At 41.8% G+C, this 22,500-nt stretch overlaps 7 protein-coding genes across 9 annotated transcripts in view; 3 read left to right on the top strand and 4 right to left on the bottom strand.

The window, feature by feature from the left end:
* The window catches only part of LOC134183416 (BTB/POZ domain-containing protein 10-like), a 4,402-nt gene extending 974 nt beyond the window's left edge, over window positions 1-3,428 (top strand). Inside the window, exons 2-7 of the mRNA XM_062650946.1 lie at window positions 879-981; window positions 1,045-1,165; window positions 1,263-1,360; window positions 2,026-2,125; window positions 2,273-2,383; window positions 3,027-3,428. Of these exons, the coding sequence (XP_062506930.1) occupies window positions 879-981; window positions 1,045-1,165; window positions 1,263-1,360; window positions 2,026-2,125; window positions 2,273-2,383; window positions 3,027-3,241 (748 nt within the window). The 3' untranslated portion in view covers window positions 3,242-3,428. The remainder of the gene's footprint in view (window positions 1-878; window positions 982-1,044; window positions 1,166-1,262; window positions 1,361-2,025; window positions 2,126-2,272; window positions 2,384-3,026) is intronic.
* Window positions 3,429-3,469: 41 nt separating this feature from the next.
* Window positions 3,470-5,603, top strand: LOC134183417 (calcium and integrin-binding protein 1-like). The gene is made up of 6 exons (XM_062650947.1): window positions 3,470-3,561; window positions 3,622-3,656; window positions 4,002-4,104; window positions 4,177-4,281; window positions 4,879-5,055; window positions 5,320-5,603. Exons 1-6 carry the CDS (start codon window positions 3,502-3,504, stop codon window positions 5,428-5,430), a joined length of 591 nt encoding a protein of 196 aa, XP_062506931.1. The 5' UTR covers window positions 3,470-3,501; the 3' UTR covers window positions 5,431-5,603.
* Window positions 5,604-5,844: 241 nt separating this feature from the next.
* On the bottom strand, window positions 5,845-7,187 carry LOC134183159 (uncharacterized protein C8orf74 homolog). Of its 2 annotated transcripts, XM_062650634.1 has the most exons (3): window positions 7,078-7,176; window positions 6,914-7,021; window positions 5,845-6,755 (listed from the first exon to the last, which is right to left on the bottom strand). In XM_062650634.1, the coding sequence occupies exons 2-3, from the start codon at window positions 6,939-6,941 to the stop codon at window positions 6,073-6,075; spliced, it is 711 nt and encodes a 236-aa protein (XP_062506618.1). In that variant the 5' UTR covers window positions 6,942-7,021; window positions 7,078-7,176; the 3' UTR covers window positions 5,845-6,072. The 2 variants fall into 2 exon arrangements, with proteins under 2 accessions (XP_062506618.1, XP_062506617.1); XM_062650633.1 differs by having other exon boundaries at window positions 6,914-7,187.
* LOC134183160 (transmembrane protein 234 homolog) lies at window positions 7,188-14,985 on the top strand. 2 transcript variants are annotated; one of them, XM_062650636.1, is made up of 6 exons: window positions 7,188-7,230; window positions 7,295-7,446; window positions 7,856-7,922; window positions 7,984-8,073; window positions 8,130-8,206; window positions 14,945-14,985. In XM_062650636.1, the coding sequence occupies exons 1-5, from the start codon at window positions 7,212-7,214 to the stop codon at window positions 8,198-8,200; spliced, it is 399 nt and encodes a 132-aa protein (XP_062506620.1). In that variant the 5' UTR covers window positions 7,188-7,211; the 3' UTR covers window positions 8,201-8,206; window positions 14,945-14,985. The 2 variants fall into 2 exon arrangements, with proteins under 2 accessions (XP_062506620.1, XP_062506619.1); XM_062650635.1 differs by lacking the exon at window positions 14,945-14,985 and having other exon boundaries at window positions 8,130-8,324.
* LOC134183158 (hepatic lectin-like) lies at window positions 8,326-10,200 on the bottom strand. The gene is made up of 4 exons (XM_062650632.1): window positions 10,021-10,200; window positions 9,816-9,912; window positions 9,353-9,753; window positions 8,326-9,287 (listed from the first exon to the last, which is right to left on the bottom strand). Exons 1-4 carry the CDS (start codon window positions 10,070-10,072, stop codon window positions 8,893-8,895), a joined length of 945 nt encoding a protein of 314 aa, XP_062506616.1. The 5' UTR covers window positions 10,073-10,200; the 3' UTR covers window positions 8,326-8,892.
* Window positions 14,986-15,322: 337 nt separating the features above from the next.
* On the bottom strand, window positions 15,323-20,348 carry LOC134183157 (uncharacterized). The gene is made up of 12 exons (XM_062650631.1): window positions 20,094-20,348; window positions 19,912-20,012; window positions 19,704-19,782; window positions 19,593-19,642; window positions 19,445-19,520; window positions 19,282-19,349; window positions 18,875-18,977; window positions 18,692-18,814; window positions 18,535-18,630; window positions 18,105-18,194; window positions 15,525-15,650; window positions 15,323-15,458 (listed from the first exon to the last, which is right to left on the bottom strand). Exons 1-12 carry the CDS (start codon window positions 20,322-20,324, stop codon window positions 15,366-15,368), a joined length of 1,236 nt encoding a protein of 411 aa, XP_062506615.1. The 5' UTR covers window positions 20,325-20,348; the 3' UTR covers window positions 15,323-15,365.
* Window positions 20,349-21,209: 861 nt separating this feature from the next.
* LOC134183693 (C-type lectin domain family 4 member E-like) overlaps window positions 21,210-22,500 on the bottom strand; it is a 1,338-nt gene continuing 47 nt past the window's right edge. The window contains exons 1-3 of the mRNA XM_062651282.1: window positions 22,318-22,500; window positions 21,840-22,240; window positions 21,210-21,773 (exon numbers count right to left, since the gene is read on the bottom strand). The exon at window positions 22,318-22,500 is cut by the window's right edge and continues 47 nt beyond it. Of these exons, the coding sequence (XP_062507266.1) occupies window positions 21,382-21,773; window positions 21,840-22,240; window positions 22,318-22,319 (795 nt within the window). The 5' untranslated portion in view covers window positions 22,320-22,500 and the 3' untranslated portion in view covers window positions 21,210-21,381. The remainder of the gene's footprint in view (window positions 21,774-21,839; window positions 22,241-22,317) is intronic.

Below are 22,500 nucleotides of genomic sequence, written 5' to 3'. Positions count from 1 at the left end.
GTGTGTGTGTGTGTGTGTGTGTGTGTGTGTGTGTGTGTGTGTGTGTGTGTGTGTGTGTGTGTGTGTGTGTGTGTGTGTGTGTGTGTGTGTGTGTGTGTGTGTGTGTGTGTGTGTGTGTGTGTGTGTGTGTGTGTGTGTGTGTGTGTGTGTGTGTGTGTGTGTGTGTGTGTGTGTGTGTGTGTGTGTGTGTGTGTGTGTGTGTGTGTGTGTGTGTGTGTGTGTGTGTGTGTGTGTGTGTGTGTGTGTGTGTGTGTGTGTGTGTGTGTGTGTGTGTGTGTGTGTGTGTGTGTGTGTGTGTGTGTGTGTGTGTGTGTGTGTGTGTGTGTGTGTGTGTGTGTGTGTGTGTGTGTGTGTGTGTGTGTGTGTGTGTGTGTGTGTGTGTGTGTGTGTGTGTGTGTGTGTGTGTGTGTGTGTGTGTGTGTGTGTGTGTGTGTGTGTGTGTGTGTGTGTGTGTGTGTGTGTGTGTGTGTGTGTGTGTGTGTGTGTGTGTGTGTGTGTGTGTGTGTGTGTGTGTGTGTGTGTGTGTGTGTGTGTGTGTGTGTGTGTGTGTGTGTGTGTGTGTGTGTGTGTGTGTGTGTGTGTGTGTGTGTGTGTGTGTGTGTGTGTGTGTGTGTGTGTGTGTGTGTGTGTGTGTGTGTGTGTGTGTGTGTGTGTGTGTGTGTGTGTGTGTGTGTGTGTGTGTGTGTGTGTGTGTGTGCGTGCACACATGTGGCAACCACAGTATATGCTGTACTCTGTAACGTTTGCCGTCAATGCTGGAGACAGATGGTATTCCAACTGTCACTAACACACTATCCAGTTTTACACTTTATACCTTGTATATCAAAACCAGTGGCATGACTGTTGGTCTGTAACACAAGGGTATGTGTGTTTGTTAGAATGTTTGGTACCGGGTTGGACACGGGAGTAACAAAGGCTACTGCACGAGGCGAGTATCTCGTCGCACAAGGCGTGACATCAGAGATATTTCGAACCATCCTGGTAATATCGTTTGCAATACAACTTTTTGTCGATTGTAAATACTAATAATGTATGTATGATCAGGCGTATTACAAGAACGGTGTAATGCAGTGTCCTGCAATAGTCAATATTGCTGATTTGAAGGAAGCATGTCAGTACTTTCTCGTCCCTTTCTCGACGGACACCGTCAAGTGTTATAATCTCAGTAAGCAAAGATTGCTCATTTGTGTTGGTATTGTGTAGTGGGATGGAGTGAATTGGGATATTTGTTGGGTAGAGGGATTATGGTGGTGTTTGTGTAGGGTCGTTGATGCATGAACTGTCTGACGATGGTGCAAGACATCGTTTTGAAGTGTTTCTTGAATCGAGTTTAATTTCAACTCTTGCAAAGGCTGCACAGGTGACACTATTTTGTGTGACACACAAGAACATACAAACAAACAAACACCACTTGTAAACACAAACAGAACACACACACACACACACACACACACACACACACACACGACAAAACGCACACAGACAAACAGAAAGTCATAAACAAAACACACACAAACAAAACACACAAACACAACAAAAATTAATGCACATTCACACAAACACAAAACACAACACAACACAAACATACACAAACAAAAACACACACACAAACACAAGAAGTACACACACAAACACAAACAAACAAACACAAACAAACAAAAACATGCACACAAACATACATAAGCACACACACACAAACAGAACACAAACACAAACAAACAAACAAAAAACACAAATGCAAACAAACAAAAACACACAAACACACAAAGACGTGCACACAAACACACGAAGGCACACTCTAACACAAACAAACAAACAAACACGTACAAACACGTACAAACAAGAACATGCACAAACACAAACAAACAAAAGCATGCACACAAACACACAAACAAACACACACACACACACACACACAAAGCACACACAAACAAACAAACAAAAACACGCACACAAACACACACACACACACACACACACACACACACACACACACACACACATTATGCATTTTTCCTATTTTAGACTGGTGACAGAGAGTGTCATGTTGTAATCCTGAAAGACGAAGACTGTGTGAATTGGGATCCAGACTATCCACCTAACACAGGAGAAGAGTATCTACAAAGTAAACAATCTTTTGAATTTATCTCTAACCTCATTTCTTGCTTGATTCTCATTAGTCATCTTCGTACTTTGTGGTCTTTGTGTTACTGTTGATTTTGTCATGTATGGCATTCATTTTGTAGTGATTTGTGGATTTTATTATGTGTAGTCGTTCGCAATACAAACATGGTCCGCTTCCTCAAATATTTGGAAAATCGAGATGTCGCTAAGCATGTGTTGAAAGAGAGAGGACTGAAGAAGATACGTCTTGGGATAGAAGGTATGTACAATGATGACGACATTTCGTGTACAATTACGTACAGACAAACAGAGACACTTGATGTTATTGTTGGTGTAGGTAGTAGGGACGTACTACACTGTAGTTTGTGTTTCTATTTTTGTTTGTTTATTTATCTATTTATTAGTTTATTTATTTGTTTGTTTGTTATTTTTGTTTTGTTTTTTGCTTGTTTTATTTATTTATTTGTTTTCTTGTTGTTTGTTTATTTGTTGTTTATTTATTTATTTGTTTTCTTGTTTGTTTGTTTATTTATTTGTTTGTTTATTTGTTTGTTTGTTATTTTTGTTTTATTTGCTTGTTTTTTATTTTTTATTTTTATTTGTTTGTTTATTTATTTATTTGTTTGCTTGTTTGTTTATTTGTTTGTTTGTTTGCTTATTTGTTTTGTTTATTTATTTGTTTATTTGTTTGTTTGTTTACTTGTTTATTTATTTGTTTATTTGTTTGCTTTTTTAGTAATACAATATATTATATTTTTGATGGCATGCCTAATACATGCCTACGCATGAACATTTAACTTGTTTATTTATTTCTATATTTATTTATTTATTTGGTTGTTTGTCTGTTTATTTGTTTGTTTGTTTGTTTGTTTGCTTGTTTGTTATGTACCTATATTCACTAGGTTACCCGACTCACATGGAAAAGCTAAAGCATCGTCAAAACAGCGATCGTCCCGAAGTCATCTACAACTACATCCAGCGTCCCTTCATTCGCATGTCGTGGGAAAAGGAAGAGGCAAAGAGTCGCCACGTCGACTTCCAGTGTGTCAAAGCAAAGGCAGACGTACCACCCGACGCTGAAGCAGGAGCATTACTTTCAGACCCAACGTGGGACTAGATAGCATATAGATATCTAAGAGTTGATATATATACAGAGTTGAGTTTATGTTGAATTTTGGGAATTTTGTTTACTACAGGCTGGACGCTAACTAAAACTTGATTGAATGCTCACTGATAGATGTCGTCTCACTGCTGTAATCATTTTAGATTAATTTTTGAGTAACAACATGGCGTGTTCTCGTTTGCTCGCTTCGCGTGGTGTCGGGTTACATCCGGGAGGCAAAGTCCCCGGAAGTATATGTTTACAGTGACGAAGTTATGGGCGGTGTTTGCACTCATCAGACTGTCTTCTCGGATGAAGAACTAGAAGAGTATTCGGTGCAGTATACATACTTGTGGTTTATTGGCTAGTAATTTGAGTGGGTCTGTTATTTTTAGAATCTGACTTACTTTAGTAAGGCGGAAGTTCTCTAGTAAGTGAACGGTTGTTTGTCTGGATGGACTATAGAATGTAGTGTAACTTATAACTACAATGTTTCTAATTTTATGCAAACAAAAATGTGTGTTTGTGTATTTCAACCGTTTGTTCAATATTTGTGTATTTTTTCTGATGCTGTTACACAACAAACAGATAGACAAACATAAACACAGATTTACTGTAAAAGTGCTGTATTAACTCTAAAGTATGACTAACAGACAAAAAACGGACGGAGACAGATAGACAGACAGACAGACAAACGGACAGCAGACAGACGGACTGACAGTTTGATGTTGTTTGTCTGTTAGTTGATTTCACTACTTTCTCTGTCGTTCTCTAGTGCTTTCAAGCGGTTTTCGATGTTGGATCCTGTTCGTGTCGCACAAAATAGAAATGCCAAGTTGACAATGAGGACAATACTCAATAACTTGAATGAGCTTAGTGTTAGTCATCATCATACTTCCCCTTCGTGCTTGCTTGTGGATCGACCTGCTCATTTGTCTGCACCTCTGCAGGTTAATCCGTTTAAGGAGCGTATTTGTAAGGTATTTTCAAGCTCTGGAAATGGAGACCTGACTTTTGAGGATTTCCTTGACATGATGTCAGTATTCAGTGAGGAGGTCAGTTTAGTGTATTGAGAAATAGATACCCATGGCCGTCCAATACAATCATCTGTATTGTATTGAGAGATGCATCTTAACCATACAATAGTCTGTATTGTATTGAGAGATGTAGCTTTTCAATACGGTAGTCTGTATTGTATTGAGAGGTGCATCTTTCTAGTACAGTAGTCTGTATTGTATTGAGAGATGTATCTTAACAATACAATAGTCTGTACTGTATTGAGAGATGCATCTTAATTAACCATACAATAGTCTGTATTGTATTGAGAAATGCATCTTTCCAATACAATAGTCTGTATTGTATTGAGAGATGCATCTTTCCAATACAATAATCTGTATTGTATTGAGAGATGCATCTTTCCAATACAATAGTCTGTATTGTATTGAGAGATGCATCTTTCCAATACAATATTCTGTATTGTATTGAGAGATGCATCTTTCCAATACAATAGTCTGTATTGTATTGAGAGATGCATCTTTCCAATACAATAGTCTGTATTGTATTGAGAGATGCATCACTCCAATACAATAGTCTGTCTTGTATTGACAGATGCATCTTTCCAATACAATAATCTGCTATTGATCGTCATCTAGGCACCGAAATCATTAAAAATTCAGTGGGCATTTCGAGTGTACGACTTCGATGATGACAGAAGGCTTAACCGGAAAGACCTACAGATATTATTGAGCCAACTCTGTGGACAGGATGCTGAACTTCTAGATGACGATAAACGGTTAAGCACAAGAGATCAGAGGGAGATTGTTGATCAGGTAAACAGTTATGACTGGATACAAATGAATGGACGAGCCGACAGATGAGAGACACTTATGTGGATAGAAGGACAAACATGCAACGATGAATATGCACTGATAGATAGGGAGGCAGGCAAGCAGACAAACAGTGATAAACTATTGGCATTATAGAGAGCAACTGGACATACAAACAACAGATGCATAGACAGACAGGTGGCATTCGTGTGGACAACTTACACGTTCAACACAAAATGCAATAATTTGTTTCACTGTATGTGGTAGATATTGCAAGAAGGTGATCTGGATCAGGACGACTCACTGAGTTTCCCTGAGTTTGAAATTCTCATCTCCAAATGTCCTGAATTTCTCAACACATTCAGAATTAAGCTCTGAGTGGAGTGTAACCCACTCGGTTCTTCGCAAACAAATGTGAACAGGGCATTCAGACACATTTCTGTAGAACTTTGTGTTCACACACATTTCTTCCTCTATTTGTCTATTCTGGTACAAATTTTTTTAGTCTTTATTGATGTTTGAGTATCTACAACTAAAATACATCAACTGGATTTGTGTGTACAATGGCATTGTTTTGTATGCCAAAGCTTGAGAGTAGAGTTTGAGCTGCTGTTTTGGTGATGCACCTAAAATGACACATGCGTGCATGCACACACACACACACACACACACACACACACACACACACACACACACAAACACACACACACACACACACACACACACACACACACACACACACACAACACAACACATTGTCTATTTTTCACTGACCCCAATAGCATCTTGTTTGGCATAAGTTAAAATATTTCTTGTGTAGCGACTCTTAATCCTCCAAATAAAACCCCCAATCCCACATGTAAAATACCCTTAGTTTTGCTCATAAGCAGCATTAGTCAACACTTCACCTTTCCACAGCTGTACACAGCGATGTACGTTATCACAAATGAATTATGTTTATTGTGACAAATACACGAGACACAAACCTTCCTCTGTGTCTCTTACAACAGCAAGCAACAATCAGTTCTTTCCCTTCTTTTTCTTCTCGTTCTTTTTTGATTGTGCAGGTTTTGGTGATGCTTTTCCTTTGGTGGGCATGCTCACAGTACCACCAGAAGGTGTCTTCCCGATCAAAGGAACTGACAAAGTCGACTCTAAAGCTGGTGCAAACACTGGAGACTTCAATGCCAGTGTTTCCATGTGTACGTTCATTCTTGACCCGTGGTCTTCAATTTCTCCATACAGTATGCGAGATGTTGCATTCAATTGGTCTTGTACTGCTTGAGTAGCCAGCTGTGTGACATCCGGTATGTCAGACACGCCTACATCCACTTCATTGAGTAATTTATGTCTCAATATTTCGATTCCCTGCAACTCTTGCTCTCGTTTTACCTCCATAGTTTTAAGCCTCTGTTCGCGTTTCTTATCAATCGATTGCAGTTCTTGTTCCTTCAACCATGCAGACTCTTCCTTGCCATCGCGCATGCTCATGAAGTCTGTTGGACAGTCGACCGTAAGATGCCTCGTCATCTGGTCTGTGTCACGTGCACAAGTGAAAACAAATTGAAACAATCGAAAGTGAGTGAGATATGATGAGAAGATATATACAGTGATTAGCTTGATAGTCCGAGAACTAAACGATGACATTTGATGGTAAAGTTTGTCTTTAGTGTGACTAGTAGCTGCCACTAAGCTGGGAAGACCTGAAAATGTAAACCAACCAACTTGTGTCCAAAACACTAATAAACCACAACATTGTATGATGTCATATCTATAGTTAATTAAACTTAGTACTGATTATCCGGGACTTAAGTCAATCTAACGCGCGTTTAATTCCTTTATTTCACATGTGTTGTCTCACCTGCGGTCTCTTTCAGTAGATCTTGCATCAACGTATTGAAAGCAATGCATTCCTTCCATGTGAAGCCGCTCGAAACTGCGAAGTCCACGTTTTCGTGAATGAAGTCAACTAGACAGGCTGAACGTAGATCGTCATCTTCATCGATATTAGACAAGTTCAAATACTCGGCCAAAACGCTCCGCTTTTCTTTAGGAGTCTTCAGAGAAGCGTAACGCCGCAATTGCTTTTCAGATAGCACTCTCGTTTCCATACCAACGCGCACGCGTGGTATATTACACTATCCCGTATGCTATATTGAATGATGGACTCAAGTACAGGTAGACACGTTTCTTAGATATTTTACTGCAGACTGAAAGTTTTTGTGTTATATTTTATGCGAAGGCATGCTTCTACGCTTGCTGTTTGTCGCGTTTCTCTGGGGGATCAGCAATCCGTTGATCAAAGTGGGAAGTGTTGGGGTGGAGAGCATCAAGAGGTCTGATGCCATGAGACAGGTTTTAGCTCAGATAGCTTTCCTTGTGACCAGTCTTCGGGTGAGTACGGTTTCAAGATAAAATCATATTTTTAATTTTTATATTTCTCAGTTTTTAATTTTTTATTATTTTATATCATGTTTATTATTTATTATTTTTCATTATTTTTATATATTTTTTTTATTATTTTTTTGTGATATTTTTATTATTTCTATTTTATTATTTATTTTTACTTTTTTATTTTTAATGTTTTAAATTATTTTAATCAAGCAGGCGGACATTTTGCTGACAGACGGATGGACACACACACACACACACACACACACACACACACACACACACACACACACACACACACACACACACACACACACACACACACACACACACACACACACACACACACACACATCTACAGAATGAAAGTTGTAATTCATAGTTACCTACGTCCATCTCTGATCTATTTCAGTTTATAGTGCCATTCCTTCTTAATCAGATCGGATCAGTGCTATTTGTCATTATTCTCGGAGATGCAGGTTTAACAATAATTTCCTTTATATGGACTTCTGTGTGCAACAGTTTGTCTCTGTCTTCAAGATCTGTCAGTAGCCGTGCCGTTCGTGAATGCATTATCACTTGTCATAACAGCCATCACAGGTCTGATGCTTGGCGAGAAGCTAAACAGAGGTATTGCTGTAGTGTAGTCCAACACGTGTGTTTGGTGTTTGAATGCTGTTGCATAGTGTCGGTATTGGGAATGAGTCTGGTTGTCTCTGGTGTGAGCGTGTGTACGTATGCAAGCAGGACAGCATAGACTGAGGTACCTTTTGTGAGCTAGTCAGTTATATGTATAAAGTTGTATTGTAGGTAGTGAAAGTCTTAAGATCTTATTGGTTAATTAAAGAAGCAACTAATTCCTAGTCTTGGTGAGAAAAGGGTTGGAGCCAGTCTTGCACTATAACAAGGTTACTTGGGTGGTAAAGATTAAACTAGACTCTTTTGGTCACACACATTTCTATTAGCTTTTACTGCACACCCGGAAGCAAATTGAGTGGCCAGGCCTAACGTGCACTAAGAGACGCGGTCATAACATCTAAGAAATGCGGTCATAACATCTAAGAAACGCAAGTGGCCAGCTGAAATACAAGGCTTGTTAGCGTACGTTAGGCTGGACCACTTCTATTTGCTTGCTATGACGTTCAACGTTGAAGCAATATCTCTGCATTTCAATCGTGGATGCACATTACAATGTCATGTAAGCTTGCCTACTTGTGTTGCTATACAGAATGTAAACCCCATGGTAACACGTGGTACCTTGTCACCATACTCAATGTAATGTGTGCACATACGATACGTGTATGCACCACTTTTTCACTTTGACAAACACAAAACGCAAATTTGTACGTTTTCTGATCACTTACAAACCGCGTAGGCTACATGCAACCTCGTTAAATGCATTGAATGTATCAGAGAAGCACTCAATTGTTCTAACTTCCATCAGGAATGTCAGTTCATCTCGCATGGAAAGTAGTGGTGGTTGAATTTGTGGCTGCATGGTATGTCATTCCACCCCATATTAATAGTATCGTCTGTACAATCTTCATTGCTTCCTTTATTGTTTGGTTCATTTACTACCCATTTTGTGTAAGTACTTGTGGAGCCATCAGACCAACGAAAAGTACCCTCCTTGCTGGCATCAGTAAATCCAATGGGGTACGGTTTTCGTCCAGCCATGAAACTGTTAAGAAACTTTTGGTCTTCTTCACAATTAACAGAGACTAAGTCAGCACCCACTGATCTGCACTTTGCTCTGCTTTCATCCCAACTGAGAGCTGAAGCGTGATAGAATTGACGAAAGCAGGAACCACCAAACGGTACCCAACCATGAGGACAAGTTGGTGCTAAACGAGATGAAAGTTATAGTAGACAAGTAAAGGCTGTAGAAAAGTGGAGACATAAAACTTACTGTCTTCACACACGAAACAATTAGAGAACGGTGTAATACAGTTTATGTCATTCCAATCAGGGATGCCACGTGAAAAGTGAGCACAGTCTTCATTAGATCGTTTGTCGTTTGGCTCGTCTTTGCTCCATTTTGTGTAGCTGGATGTTGAGTCATCTACCCACTTAAAGTATGTCTCATTGACGCTATCATGGAAACCCAGATATCTGACATATGTTGTTTTGCAGTGAGATTGAAACATGTTGTACACGTATGTGTTCTCCTCTTCAGAACTTATGGTAGGCAGATGGCCACCGTTGTCATTGCAAACATTCTGTGCCTCTTGCCAGCTTGATTTCTTCGTCATTGTTACATAGCGATAACAACTTCCCTGATAATGCTTCCATTCTGGTCGACAACGAGTCCTGCATGCAAGTGGCACAGTTACCAACACGACAAAAAATATTGCTTGTCACGTTTCTCTTACATTCGAGCAGTTCTTCTTGCAGAAACAGTTTGCTCTTGCTCTTCATCTTTGGTGGCCATTTTGGAGTCTGACCTACTGACATCAGCGCTGTTTGCAGCTAACGAAACAAATCAAAGTTGCTAATATGGTAGCTGTAGTTGTGCTCATGTTGGTAGCTAAAGCAGGTCGATTAATTTAGAATTGACAATGACTACATGTAACTTACCTATGAGTGTGGCTGCCAGCCAGGCAACACAGACATATGAAGCAAGTGCCATGAGTCAGAACTTGCTACCAGATGCTCATGTCTAGAAGCTAGTGAACATGGTCTTTTTTATATTATGAGGAGAGACAATGAGATATGTGTTCAGAGCAGGTGTAGATAATTGGAGACAGGTGAACTTCCTTTGAAGTTGCCTTGTTGCCCCTTCGCAGAAACTTGGCTAACTAAATACGTATTTGGTTTCTTAGCTAAGGCCTATTCACACTTAATTTAGACTTATCTAATGTGTTCTACACTTTACACCTTGAAGTCTGTTCTATACCATACGTGTTGTTTTACATCCTATCCATATGTGGCTAACCTACAATATGTCACTTCTATGTACCCTAGCCACAGCTATCCCTATTTGCAAGTGCAAGACAGATGTACATGTGTAAATTAAGTGATAAGCCCTGTCCACACTACGTGCAGTGTCGGAATTATGGTTAGGTTCTATGTCAGTTTGGCCTGCCCAGGGGGAGGAGAAGGAAATAGAATTATGGTAATTATCAATTACGTAGGCTAAACACATACTTAGACAATAGACCTTTTCTTTGGGCATGGCACTAAAGAAATCATCACGGCACACTTGGGTGCTACTTTGATGTCTTGGCGTTTGTTAACGCCTGAGTCTAGAGCGAAAACAACTAGTTTTCTTTCGAACTTTTACTAGCACATATAGCGATGCATCGAATCAAGTAAGGCCTCATTAGGACCCGGCTCTTGTTCATTTTGCAGACATGAACAACCTCTTTGTGATCTGTGTCGTGACTCTGCCGTGCCATTTTGAGTGATGATGTAACATTTACACTCGACAGACGTGAACTGTGGGTACAAACTTGCGTAGGTAGAAGGATATTGACTAGACGTGTTCTGTATGGACTAGATGTCTATAACGTATGTACAGAACACGTCTAGTCGATATCCTACTACGTATGCAAGTTTGTACCCACAGTTCACGTCTGTCGAGTGCATGTGTGGTATGCATTTACCGAATGGTTTGGTTTGCACCTCCTGAATACTTCCTAAAATGTGCGTCGTTTAGGGAATGCATGATTTCATCTTGAGTTCTGACTGTGCCTATTACGTACCTTGTGCCGGAACCTCGTAGGAATGAAGTGTTTGGCTAGCGCGGTCTGATGCTACTGATTCAAGATGCAGCTGTAGCACTTCAAAAAATCTCAATCACTGATCAACTCTTTGGTACAGCGTTTGTACATTCCAAACTTAGATCTACTGCGGTAGTTGGCTCACGCCAGAATAATTTATATGGGGTGTCAAAATCGCTATTGATATAATTTGCCGACAGGACTTACATATCCATGAGTCATCACGGACCTCATGTACAAACCGACGTCTAGGTCTAACAGACCGATATCATGAAGTAGGAGACCTCATCGACCTCATAGACTAAGTGACCGACCTCGTTGACTTAGCGATCAACCTCATTGACTTAGCGACCGACCTCATGACGTTTAGGATCGACCTCATTGACTTAGCGACCGACCTCATGACATCTCGGACCGACCTCATTGACTTAGCAAGCGAAGTACCTCATTGAGTGTGCGACCGACCTCATGACGTCTAGTACCGACCTCAGCAAATAGAAGTACTACCGGCATAATTTTGACACTGATTACACGCCCTACAAACATATGATAGCGAGTGTGAAAGAGTTTTTTGAACGTGTGAAGACTACAGGAGTGCTGATTCTCTTTGGCATCGTACTCAAGCGAACTACAGAAGCTCTGCAAGCGTTACCTGCGTCTGTGAAGCGAGTTAGAAGTGAAATGAGATCACAAGGTTTTGTCAGCAGTCCAGCAAAGCTTGGTAGAAAATCAGGATCAGGCACAGCACAGCAAGAAACGGATAACTACTTAGAAGGCGTTATTTGTCATAGAATACACAGATTCTACACCAGCGGTGAACTGCCTACCATGGAGAAACTACTGTTGGCCTTGTAAGACGACGTTGAGTATCCATTTGGAAGGACAACGTTGTATGCCACCGTCAGGTGGATGGGGTTTCATTGTATGAGCAGCATAGAATGATTGCAGCCAGACACGATTACCTGAGGGAAATGCAAACTTTCCGTTCCGACAATAGAATAATAGTCTACCTGGATGAAACCTGGTTGAACACCCATCATATACCCATGAGCATTGCTGGCTAGACTATGATGGCAGAGGAGGTATCCGAGTGCCCTCAGGAAAGGGTGGTAGGATCATCATTCTCCACGCTGGCAGTGAGCACGGCTGGATTCCCAACGCAGCTCTCATTGGAGGCTAGAAAAAGAAAATTTTATGCTGCTGTGAATGGTGTCATTAGCCGACTTGGTGTAAGTTGTTCAAAAGATAATGTATAGATGACGATCATGGAAAGTCAACTATTTCCAGTTTTTGCATTTAGAAGTCATTTGTGGAATTTTGAACGAAGTATAGTAGAGACGTCTGTTAACACAGCGTATCGAAAAGGTATTCGTTGTGGGCTTGGTATGAGACAAAGAGACTTTATAGTGGAAAGAATTCCAGAATTTGTTGAGGCATCTCGTAAGATGAAAGTACTACAGGCTAAATTCCTTAAATGGGCCACAGAATCAAGAAATGAACTTGTGAGAGGACTGGCATTGCTAATAGTTAGACGTAGTTATCCTGGACACGGATTGGATATAGTAGATGGTAATATTTTTTCGTGTAGGTTAAGTGATTTTGTGTCTTAGTTATTTGTCTACATGTGCGTGTGTTTTATGTTTATGTTGCCCCTATAAGGGAACTACACCAGATGTGGTGTGATAAAAATAAATTATTATAAATTATTATTATTCTCCTAGGAGACGACGAGAATGACAGCAATGACTAATACAATTAGTCTCGTGGGTGTCATTTACTGGCGGTATTCTTTATCGGTAATGCATGGGAGGAGTCTCTTTCCGGAAGCATGCTGTATCTATTAATGGCCTTCTTGCCCGGAAGTTGTAAGTCTGATTATAATAGAATAAGTGTTGGGTGGAACAATAGAGTATTAAAGACAAATTTGTGGTGTTGGAATGAAACTCATGCTGGTGTTACATTGTTTGCAATGGGCTTTCTACCTTTGATTGGTATGGCAAGAAAAAGAAATCTTTACTTTATGTCATCATTGTTGAAGTCTTCAACTGAGGTCATTCGTTATGTGTCATCGGTTCTTGGATGCTTTATGAATTCATTATTTTTCAGCTCCGTCAGGGAAATACAATCGCCGTGTGGTGTTAGCTGCAGAGACTCTCCACAGATTATAAATCAATCAATTAGAGACTTGCTAGGAGCTCTATTTCTGAGGATGATAGAGATTGTGCAGTTACAGCTATGGAATGGATAAAAAGACCATCATATGTTAGTCGCATCTTTTCTCTTGGGTCTAGGTTTTTTTTATATTATTTGTATTTTTTACGCCAGGAGAGCATAGCAATAACAATAGTATGATGCGGCGGGAAAGGGTATGGCTCTGTGAGACTAACAGCTGACAGCTACAGGTGCCCTAAATTCTTCTCTAGCACAATTAACCTTAGTCTTTGTTGACTTGGAAAAGAGGATGTTATTTCTACCAAATGGTGCATTTGGAGATCTAATCACATGAGAAGTTGAAAGGACCGAGCCATTGTTTCTTTGTGCTGGGTGCAAATTCTGGCCACAAACAAGGTGCTAAAACTCAAAAAATGATACCACATCATGCATTTCCTTTTGTAGAAATGCTCCCAGAAGCATTGGAAGGTGCTTTCGCAGCCACAATCCTTGACAAAGTTGGCTCTGGAGACTTCAGTGCCATCTTTCCTGTGTATACTTTGGTTTTTGACATATAATCTTCAATTTCTTCATAAATTACACGAGAATTTGTATTCACACTGCTTGAGCAGCTGTCTAACATCCCGCATGTCAGATTCACTTTATCAAATGGTTTGTTTAGCAATGTTTTAATTTCTTGCAGCTCTTGGTCTTGTTTTACCTCTATAGTTTAAGCCTCTCTTGCATTTATTATCGATTGATTGCAGTTGTCTTTCAGCCATGCAGACTCTTTCTTGTTGTTGTGTGCACTTACTAGGGGTGCATTTCTTTTGCCTTTTCTGCTCTTCTGGAAGAGGCCAGAAGAGTCACGAGACCTCTTCTTGCTCTTCTGGCCGAAAGGCGGAAGAGGCAGAAGAGAAGATGTCTCGTGACTTGTGAGACATGCACATTAAAAGCGCGTATCGATGGAGTCGTACAAGCGTCCTTCGCTTCCATTGCTTTGGAAACCAAGTGGTCTTCCAGCAATATCAAGTCCCACAACTACAGCTGCTGCTAGTGAGTGTTCTCCAAGGACCCCTTTGAGGCACCAGAAACAGAAACAACGGTGTAGAAGTCGCCTCTTCAAGTAGAGATCCAATTTCTTTAGTGAAAGTCTAATTTTGCTATTTCTGCATTCATCCCACTGCTAAACTATTAATGCGCATGCTCAGCTCTCTAGGTCCTCTTCTGGTCATTTCTTTGGCTTGGCTCTTCTGATCAGACTGCGCATGATCGACCTCTTCTGTTCTCTTCTGACACCTCTATTCCAGAAGAGCAGAAGAGGCAAAAGAAATGCACCCTAGATCTAGCTGTGGGACAGTCTACAGTATGATATCTTATGTGATCGTTTGTCTGTCATCTGTATACAAAAGTGAATACAAATTGAAACAATCAAATGTGAGTGAGATATGATGAGCAGTGATTACGGTTTGATAGTTCAAGAAATAAAAGATGAGATGACACTTGATGATGCCGTTTGTGTTTTATATGAGTTTTAGTCTTATGCCTCTTGATCAGACACACCTCCGTGTCTATATAATCCACACAATGGTTACAGTTATTGTTATTGTATATGATGTCAAATGTAGGGTGTCTCTCTACTGAAGGATGTACACTCACAACGAGACTGACAAATTTATGGCAAATGTATGGAATTGTGGCTTTCTCTCAAAGTTGATTGTGGCACCAGATCAGGCTTTTGTCAATTTTGCCTGGCATAACTTGAGTATATCCCCATAATAGCAATTAAAAGCATGATGGACAATGCCAGAGTGAGTGCCATCACTGGAAGGGAATTTTACAATTTTAAGTTTCAGTCTAGAAATGCTGTTGCAAAGTATATGTGAGTGTGAGCAATGAACGACGTGCTTCTGTTAATGCAAACTGTTGGACAAGTGTTGCTGTTGTTGATCTATAAATTTTATACACTGTACTTGTAATACTACATTTAATCATCTATTTCTTCAAGCTACATTGGAGTTCTATAATTTTCTATTGTGCTTCGTTGTTTTACTGGTGTTGAGCTACGTAGCAAGACTCACAGTATGGCATAGAATTCAACTCATAAATATTGTCATTTTCTGATGGCAATCTTTTACATTTCTGCAATGAAAACAAGTAATTTAGTTGGAAATTTGAATGTAATATGTTGGTTGTGTTACACTGTACCTGGCATACAAAACATTGTGGATGCCACAGCCCTCCTAATGATTCTATAAAGGCAGCATTGATGGTCTGTCCGCAGCCTTTGCATTTGGTTGCTGTCATCTCATAAAAGTCTTCTTCACAATAAGGCTATAGCAAAAGTCGAGTTTGATATTTGTGAGTGCTTGTGTGTGCAAGCGCGCGCGCGTGTGTGTGTGTGTGGTGTGTGTGGTGTGTGTGTGTGTGTGTGTGGTGTGTGTGTGTGTGTGTGTGTGTGTGTGTGTGTGTGTGTGTGTGTGTGTGTGTGTGTGTGTGTGTGTGTGTGTGTGTGTGTGTGTGTGTGTGTGTGTGTGTGTGTGTGTGTGTGTGTGTGTGTGTGTGTGTGTGTGTGTGTGTGTGTGTGTGTGTGTGTGTGTGTGTGTGTGTGTGTGTGTGTGTGTGTGTGTGTGTGTGTGTGTGTGTGTGTGTGTGTGTGTGTGTGTGTGTGTGTGTGTGTGTGTGTGTGTGTGTGTGTGTGTGTGTGTGTGTGTGTGTGTGTGTGTGTGTGTGTGTGTGTGTGTGTGTGTGTGTGTGTGTGTGTGTGTGTGTGTGTGTGTGTGTGTGTGTGTGTGTGTGTGTGTGTGTGTGTGTGTGTGTGTGTGTGTGTGTGTGTGTGTGTGTGTGTGTGTGTGTGTGTGTGTGTGTGTGTGTGTGTGTGTGTGTGTGTGTGTGTGTGTGTGTGTGTGTGTGTGTGTGTGTGTGTGTGTGTGTGTGTGTGTGTGTGTGTGTGTGTGTGTGTGTGTGTGTGTGTGTGTGTGTGTGTGTGTGTGTGTGTGTGTGTGTGTGTGTGTGTGTGTGTGTGTGTGTGTGTGTGTGTGTGTGTGTGTGTGTGTGTGTGTGTGTGTGTGTGTGTGTGTGTGTGTGTGTGTGTGTGTGTGTGTGTGTGTGTGTGTGTGTGTGTGTGTGTGTGTGTGTGTGTGTGTGTGTGTGTGTGTGTGTGTGTGTGTGTGTGTGTGTGTGTGTGTGTGTGTGTGTGTGTGTGTGTGTGTGTGTGTGTGTGTGTGTGTGTGTGTGTGTGTGTGTGTGTGTGTGTGTGTGTGTGTGTGTGTGTGTGTGTGTGTGTGTGTGTGTGTGTGTGTGTGTGTGTGTGTGTGTGTGTGTGTGTGTGTGTGTGTGTGTGTGTGTGTGTGTGTGTGTGTGTGTGTGTGTGTGTGTGTGTGTGTGTGTGTGTGTGTGTGTGTGTGTGTGTGTGTGTGTGTGTGTGTGTGTGTGTGTGTGTGTGTGTGTGTGTGTGTGTGTGTGTGTGTGTGTGTGTGTGTGTGTGTGTGTGTGTGTGTGTGTGTGTGTGTGTGTGTGTGTGTGTGTGTGTGTGTGTGTGTGTGTGTGTGTGTGTGTGTGTGTGTGTGTGTGTGTGTGTGTGTGTGTGTGTGTGTGTGTGTGTGTGTGTGTGTGTGTGTGTGTGTGTGTGTGTGTGTGTGTGTGTGTGTGTGTGTGTGTGTGTGTGTGTGTGTGTGTGTGTGTGTGTGTGTGTGTGTGTGTGTGTGTGTGTGTGTGTGTGTGTGTGTGTGTGTGTGTGTGTGTGTGTGTGTGTGTGTGTGTGTGTGTGTGTGTGTGTGTGTGTGTGTGTGTGTGTGTGTGTGTGTGTGTGTGTGTGTGTGTGTGTGTGTGTGTGTGTGTGTGTGTGTGTGTGTGTGTGTGTGTGTGTGTGTGTGTGTGTGTGTGTGTGTGTGTGTGTGTGTGTGTGTGTGTGTGTGTGTGTGTGTGTGTGTGTGTGTGTGTGTGTGTGTGTGTGTGTGTGTGTGTGTGTGTGTGTGTGTGTGTGTGTGTGTGTGTGTGTGTGTGTGTGTGTGTGTGTGTGTGTGTGTGTGTGTGTGTGTGTGTGTGTGTGTGTGTGTGTGTGTGTGTGTGTGTGTGTGTGTGTGTGTGTGTGTGTGTGTGTGTGTGTGTGTGTGTGTGTGTGTGTGTGTGTGTGTGTGTGTGTGTGTGTGTGTGTGTGTGTGTGTGTGTGTGTGTGTGTGTGTGTGTGTGTGTGTGTGTGTGTGTGTGTGTGTGTGTGTGTGTGTGTGTGTGTGTGTGTGTGTGTGTGTGTGTGTGTGTGTGTGTGTGTGTGTGTGTGTGTGTGTGTGTGTGTGTGTGTGTGTGTGTGTGTGTGTGTGTGTGTGTGTGTGTGTGTGTGTGTGTGTGTGTGTGTGTGTGTGTGTGTGTGTGTGTGTGTGTGTGTGTGTGTGTGTGTGTGTGTGTGTGTGTGTGTGTGTGTGTGTGTGTGTGTGTGTGTGTGTGTGTGTGTGTGTGTGTGTGTGTGTGTGTGTGTGTGTGTGTGTGTGTGTGTGTGTGTGTGTGTGTGTGTGTGTGTGTGTGTGTGTGTGTGTGTGTGTGTGTGTGTGTGTGTGTGTGTGTGTGTGTGTGTGTGTGTGTGTGTGTGTGTGTGTGTGTGTGTGTGTGTGTGTGTGTGTGTGTGTGTGTGTGTGTGTGTGTGTGTGTGTGTGTGTGTGTGTGTGTGTGTGTGTGTGTGTGTGTGTGTGTGTGTGTGTGTGTGTGTGTGTGTGTGTGTGTGTGTGTGTGTGTGTGTGTGTGTGTGTGTGTGTGTGTGTGTGTGTGTGTGTGGTGTACAGTAACGTTGCTTACTATCCCATCTTTGGCAATAAAAGAGCCTTGCAATGCTTTTCCACACTGCTCACAGCAGAAATGCTCAACGTGCCATTTGTAACCCATAGCCTAACAAACACAGGTAGTTTGAGGAGTCACTATTATTTACTATTTTTCAAATTATCATATTATTTGGTGTGGTGCACGTTTGCACATGATGTCTATAATGCATCAATATAAAACATGCAGTCACCTATTTATATTGTACAAGCATTCACATGCATCTGTCAGATACACAAGCAATGAAACACTAGTCGCGGGACTTGTTTCTGAGTTTGTCGTTGTTTAGTGTTTTCTAAGGCGGAACAAACGCCAGAACACAGACTCCTTGATTTACGATGTGTATGCACATAACAGTGAGGGGATAATCGACTTCAAACAACCACCTTACGACACATCACTGGCCTACCTTGAGAAATTCTTGTCCTGGTTGTATGGGGTGATTACAACCAGCACAGGATAATCCTAATATCTTTGATCTTGCAGCAACATCCTTTGGATAAATCTAATCGAGTGGGTCAAGTTCTTTGAAAACACCTTGTTTATATTAATTGATGACATCACACTTCTAAAACTTCGACTGGCTTTGTGACATCGTCAAGTTTCATCGTTCCTAGATTGTTTGCTTGATAGTCTATTGCAATACTGTCGACTGTAATGGCATTCCATGCCATTACACTTACTAGGATCTAGAGAAAGGGAAGTGGGTTGACAGATTGTCAGTGGGGAGTGTGTTTGGGTATACTTGCCTGACCACCTTGTGCTGTGTTGCATAAATTATTGGAACGATGGACAGCTAGACCAGTGTATGTAACATCGCTTTTGCCTTGTGTTATTGCTTGAACGTTTCCTCTACACATCAATAAGATTGGATTAGATTCTCAGTCTGTCACTGTCAATTATTTGTGTTGTCTGCCGGTTGTCTGGCTATCTGTTTGTCTGTCTGTCTGTCTGTCTGTCTGTCTGTCCGTTTATCTGTAGATTAAACACTGTTTGTCTGTTTAACTCTTGTCTGTCTGTTTGTCTGTCCGTCTGTTTGTCCGTCTGTCTGTATGCCTATCTGTCTGTCTGTTTGTCTGTCTGTTTCTGTGTCTGTCTGTTTGCATGTCTGTCTGTCTGTTGTCAGTGTGTTTGTTGGTTCATCTGTTTGTAGTACCTGTCAATTCCCATTTGTACAGAAAGTCCTCGAAATACAATAACATCAGGATTGCTGTCTAACACCAACTAAATGATCAAAATGTTCAATAATCAATGATCCATTTCAATATCAAAACAATTGGTTTGGTAGGCATAAGATGAATGGTATCCATTTGGTCTACCTCTTTGCAGCTAGAGTGTAGGAGCAGCTCAGCTGGCCAGTCCACCTTTAGTAGTTCACACTGAAGTGTCAATGACCTTACCAATTCACAAGTGACTCATCTGCTAAATGTCAAATAGGATAATAGAAATAGTGGGACCGAAACTGACCAATGAACAGCAGAGATTGCTGTAGCAAATGCTATAAGTCCATGCCCATTCTAAACAAGTTGGTTGTCACTGAAAAAGCAATCTAAATGGCTGTGGGTGGTATAGCGTTACCTCAACAGAGTTGCTCACTATGTAACCTTGATGCTCAATGGCTGCATGTTGTGCTGCATCTTTGTAAAGCTGTAGAGAACTACAAACAAACAGAAACAATAAACATGAAGACACATGCGTGCTGAGATGCAGCTTGTAGATGTTGTTTGCATTCTCATTTGCGTAGCTTCAGTTTCTATTGTCTTAATTCTGTTAATTGTTTACATACCTGTTCACTAGGTTGGCATCTAGAGACTCCCACAGGGTGGTGAGATTCTTCACCTTGACAGACACAAATGTCAACTCGTTCGTTGATTTGGGAGGATTTACCTGTCACACAATGACACATCCGTGTTTTGGTCACATCATTTTGTGTGCACTATAGTGACTATAGAGAGAGTCTAGATTGACTTTCATGGCATTCTTTGCTGCCAGATCTTTCTTCTGTACTTCATCTTCAGCAATCATCTGCTGTTGCTGTCTCTGTTTCTGCCTCTCTGCCAATTTATTCCGGAAGGCCGCGTCTTGTCGCTCTTTCGATGCCATCAGTGTCTTGTCGCGCTTCATTTCTTCTAGTTTGAACTGCTGGAGTTGAACAGCAGCAGCATCTGCAGCTTCCGACTCAGACAGTGCCCCTGCCATTGCCTACTAAGAGACTCTGATCGGAAGGTAGACGGACGTCTCGCAAGGTGCGTGCGTGGGTGGTTTAGTGCTAAAGTTACTTGACGGTGTTATTTCGGTGATTTGTTGTCTCTTGTCGCCATGGCTATGACGCAGCGAGCAAGCAGTGGCATCTATTTGGGAGCGCTATCTTTCCCATGATCTGCTTGTACAACTTGACATGTATGTTGCGGTCTGGTAGACTCGAACCCAACCTGTTCCGGATATTGTTCTTCTCGCGACGTGGTCGAGCACGTGAATTTGGAAGCGCAAAGTGAGGATTGGGTGTACGAGTCTAGGAGCACGTGCTATTTGCACGTGGCATCACGCGATGTGTGCCATCTTCGTGCAGTGATCAACCAACAGACAGCAAAATGGCATCTTTTTAATTTTGTAGTTTTCTAGAGACTCTCTAGCGAGGTCTGCGTTTCTGGTATGCATGCACTCCAACATAAATCAAAACACTAACTGATTTTGACGTTTATCTAGCCCAACGGATCCGAACTGTTAGCCAGAGTATATGTAGATACGCGTACTAGTTATCTATGACTTGTGTACGTTGAAAGTTCGGGTGTTGTAACCTGAAGTTTGAAGGTCAGGAGACTGTTGCGCCTGCACGCGTGTATTTGCATCTGAGGAGTCTATGCAGTCACGTGACGTCATTGGTTCCACCTTCGCGCAGACACTACTAGTGTCTTTGACACTACTCACCTAGTGACACTACTAGAAGAACTTATCGTCTTGGAAACACAGAAGTCTGCTCAACAATCTGCCTTTCTGAGGGTGTCGGTATGCTCTTGCTGACATGCACTCCCACGTGCAGCAGTATATGCAGTATCTAGCATAGCTGATTTTGATCTAGTCGAATGTTTTCAAAGTCTAGGTTCTTGCCATACATGATGGCCTATAGAGAACAGGCTATCTGCTGAGTCCACTAATACATTGCAATAAATAGAACACAAGTATGACATCCAACGTTAACACAGGCAAACAACAAAGATTGAGAGACACCCAGCTGTCTACTCTTGCATCAGGCTTCTCAGTTCATCTCACACGCAAAATAGTGGAGGTATTGGTGATGGCACTTTATGTCACTCCATCCTCTACCAATATAAGCCGCTGTACAATCTTCATTGCTTCCTCCATTGTCTGGTTCATTTGCGAACCATTTGGTGTAGGTACTGGTGGTGCCATCGGACCAACGAAAAGTGCCTTCAACGCTGGCATCAGTAAATCCGATGTAGTACATATTTCGTCTGGTCATGAAACTGTCAAGAAACCTTTGGTCTTCTTCGCAATTAACAGAAATTAAGTCAGCACCCACTGTTCTGCACTTTGCTCTGGTCTCATGCCAACTGAGAGCATAAGCGTGAAAGAATTGGCGAAAGCAGGAACCACCAAATGGTACCCAACCATGAGGACAAGCTTGTGCTAAAAGAGGATAGCAAACGAGGATTAAAGTATAGGCTGTATAGGAAACTGGATACGCACACTTACTGTCTTCACACAAGAAACAGTTGAAGTACTTGTGTGTACAGCTTATGTCATTCCACATGCCGTAATCACCGTACATGTGAGTGCAGTCTTCTCCTAATCCACCGTTGTTTGGTTGAGTTGCACCCCAGTTTGTGTAGGTGGATGTTGAATCATCGACCCACTTAAAGTGTCCCTCGTAGACGCCATCATGGAAACCCAGATATTTGAAGTGTGTGAAGAGGCAATGAGATGAGTACATGTTGTACACGAATGTGTTCTCCTGTTCAGACGATATGGTAGGGAGATGACCGCCGTTGTCGTTGCAGACTGTCTGTGCCTCATGCCAGGTGACATTCATTGTCATCGTTACTGAGCGATAGCAACTCCCCTGGTATTGCTGCCATCCTGGACGACAATAAGTCCTGCAAGTAAACGCCACATCAACTAAAAGATTTAACACGACAACATATGACTCGTAACGTTTCATAGTTCTTCTTACATTCGAGCAGTTCTGCTGGCAAAGATGTTTTCGTTCTTCACGGCTGTTTTGGAGTCCAACAGACTGACGGTGGCACTGTTTGGAGCTGATAAAGCAAAATAGTTGTGTTAGATGACGATCTACTTGTAGATCATGTTGCATGTAACGTACCCACGAGGATGGCTGCTAGCCAGGCGACACAGA

The sequence above is a fragment of the Corticium candelabrum genome, chromosome 8, assembly GCF_963422355.1.
Source record: "Corticium candelabrum chromosome 8, ooCorCand1.1, whole genome shotgun sequence".
NCBI lineage: Eukaryota > Metazoa > Porifera > Homoscleromorpha > Homosclerophorida > Plakinidae > Corticium > Corticium candelabrum.
The sequence above is the reverse complement of the archived record's forward strand: the minus strand, read 5'-3'. Positions and strand labels throughout refer to the sequence as shown.

Coding starts and splice junctions, on each gene's coding strand:
- LOC134183417 (XM_062650947.1), top strand. CDS start 3,502: ATGGGCGGTGTTTGCACTCATCAGACTGTCTTCTCGGATGAAGAACTA. Junction 3,562..3,621: donor AAGAACTAGAAGAGTATTCG/GTGCAGTATACA, acceptor TGTTATTTTTAG/AATCTGACTTACTTTAGTAA. Junction 5,056..5,319: donor AGAGGGAGATTGTTGATCAG/GTAAACAGTTAT, acceptor TGTATGTGGTAG/ATATTGCAAGAAGGTGATCT.
- LOC134183159 (XM_062650633.1), bottom strand. CDS start 7,163: ATGGAAACGAGAGTGCTATCTGAAAAGCAATTGCGGCGTTACGCTTCT. Junction 6,756..6,913: donor TCTACTGAAAGAGACCGCAG/GTGAGACAACAC, acceptor TTACATTTTCAG/GTCTTCCCAGCTTAGTGGCA.
- LOC134183160 (XM_062650636.1), top strand. Junction 7,923..7,983: donor CATTATTCTCGGAGATGCAG/GTTTAACAATAA, acceptor TCTGTCTTCAAG/ATCTGTCAGTAGCCGTGCCG. Junction 8,074..8,129: donor TGGCGAGAAGCTAAACAGAG/GTATTGCTGTAG, acceptor GCTGTTGCATAG/TGTCGGTATTGGGAATGAGT.
- LOC134183158 (XM_062650632.1), bottom strand. CDS start 10,072: ATGGCACTTGCTTCATATGTCTGTGTTGCCTGGCTGGCAGCCACACTC. Junction 9,913..10,020: donor GCTGGCAGCCACACTCATAG/GTAAGTTACATG, acceptor TTGTTTCGTTAG/CTGCAAACAGCGCTGATGTC. Junction 9,754..9,815: donor GCAAGAAGAACTGCTCGAAT/GTAAGAGAAACG, acceptor ACTTGCATGCAG/GACTCGTTGTCGACCAGAAT.
- LOC134183157 (XM_062650631.1), bottom strand. CDS start 20,324: ATGGCAGGGGCACTGTCTGAGTCGGAAGCTGCAGATGCTGCTGCTGTT. Junction 18,978..19,281: donor GTACAAATGGGAATTGACAG/GTACTACAAACA, acceptor ATTGATGTGTAG/AGGAAACGTTCAAGCAATAA. Junction 18,631..18,691: donor AGCCAGTCGAAGTTTTAGAA/GTGTGATGTCAT, acceptor CCACTCGATTAG/ATTTATCCAAAGGATGTTGC.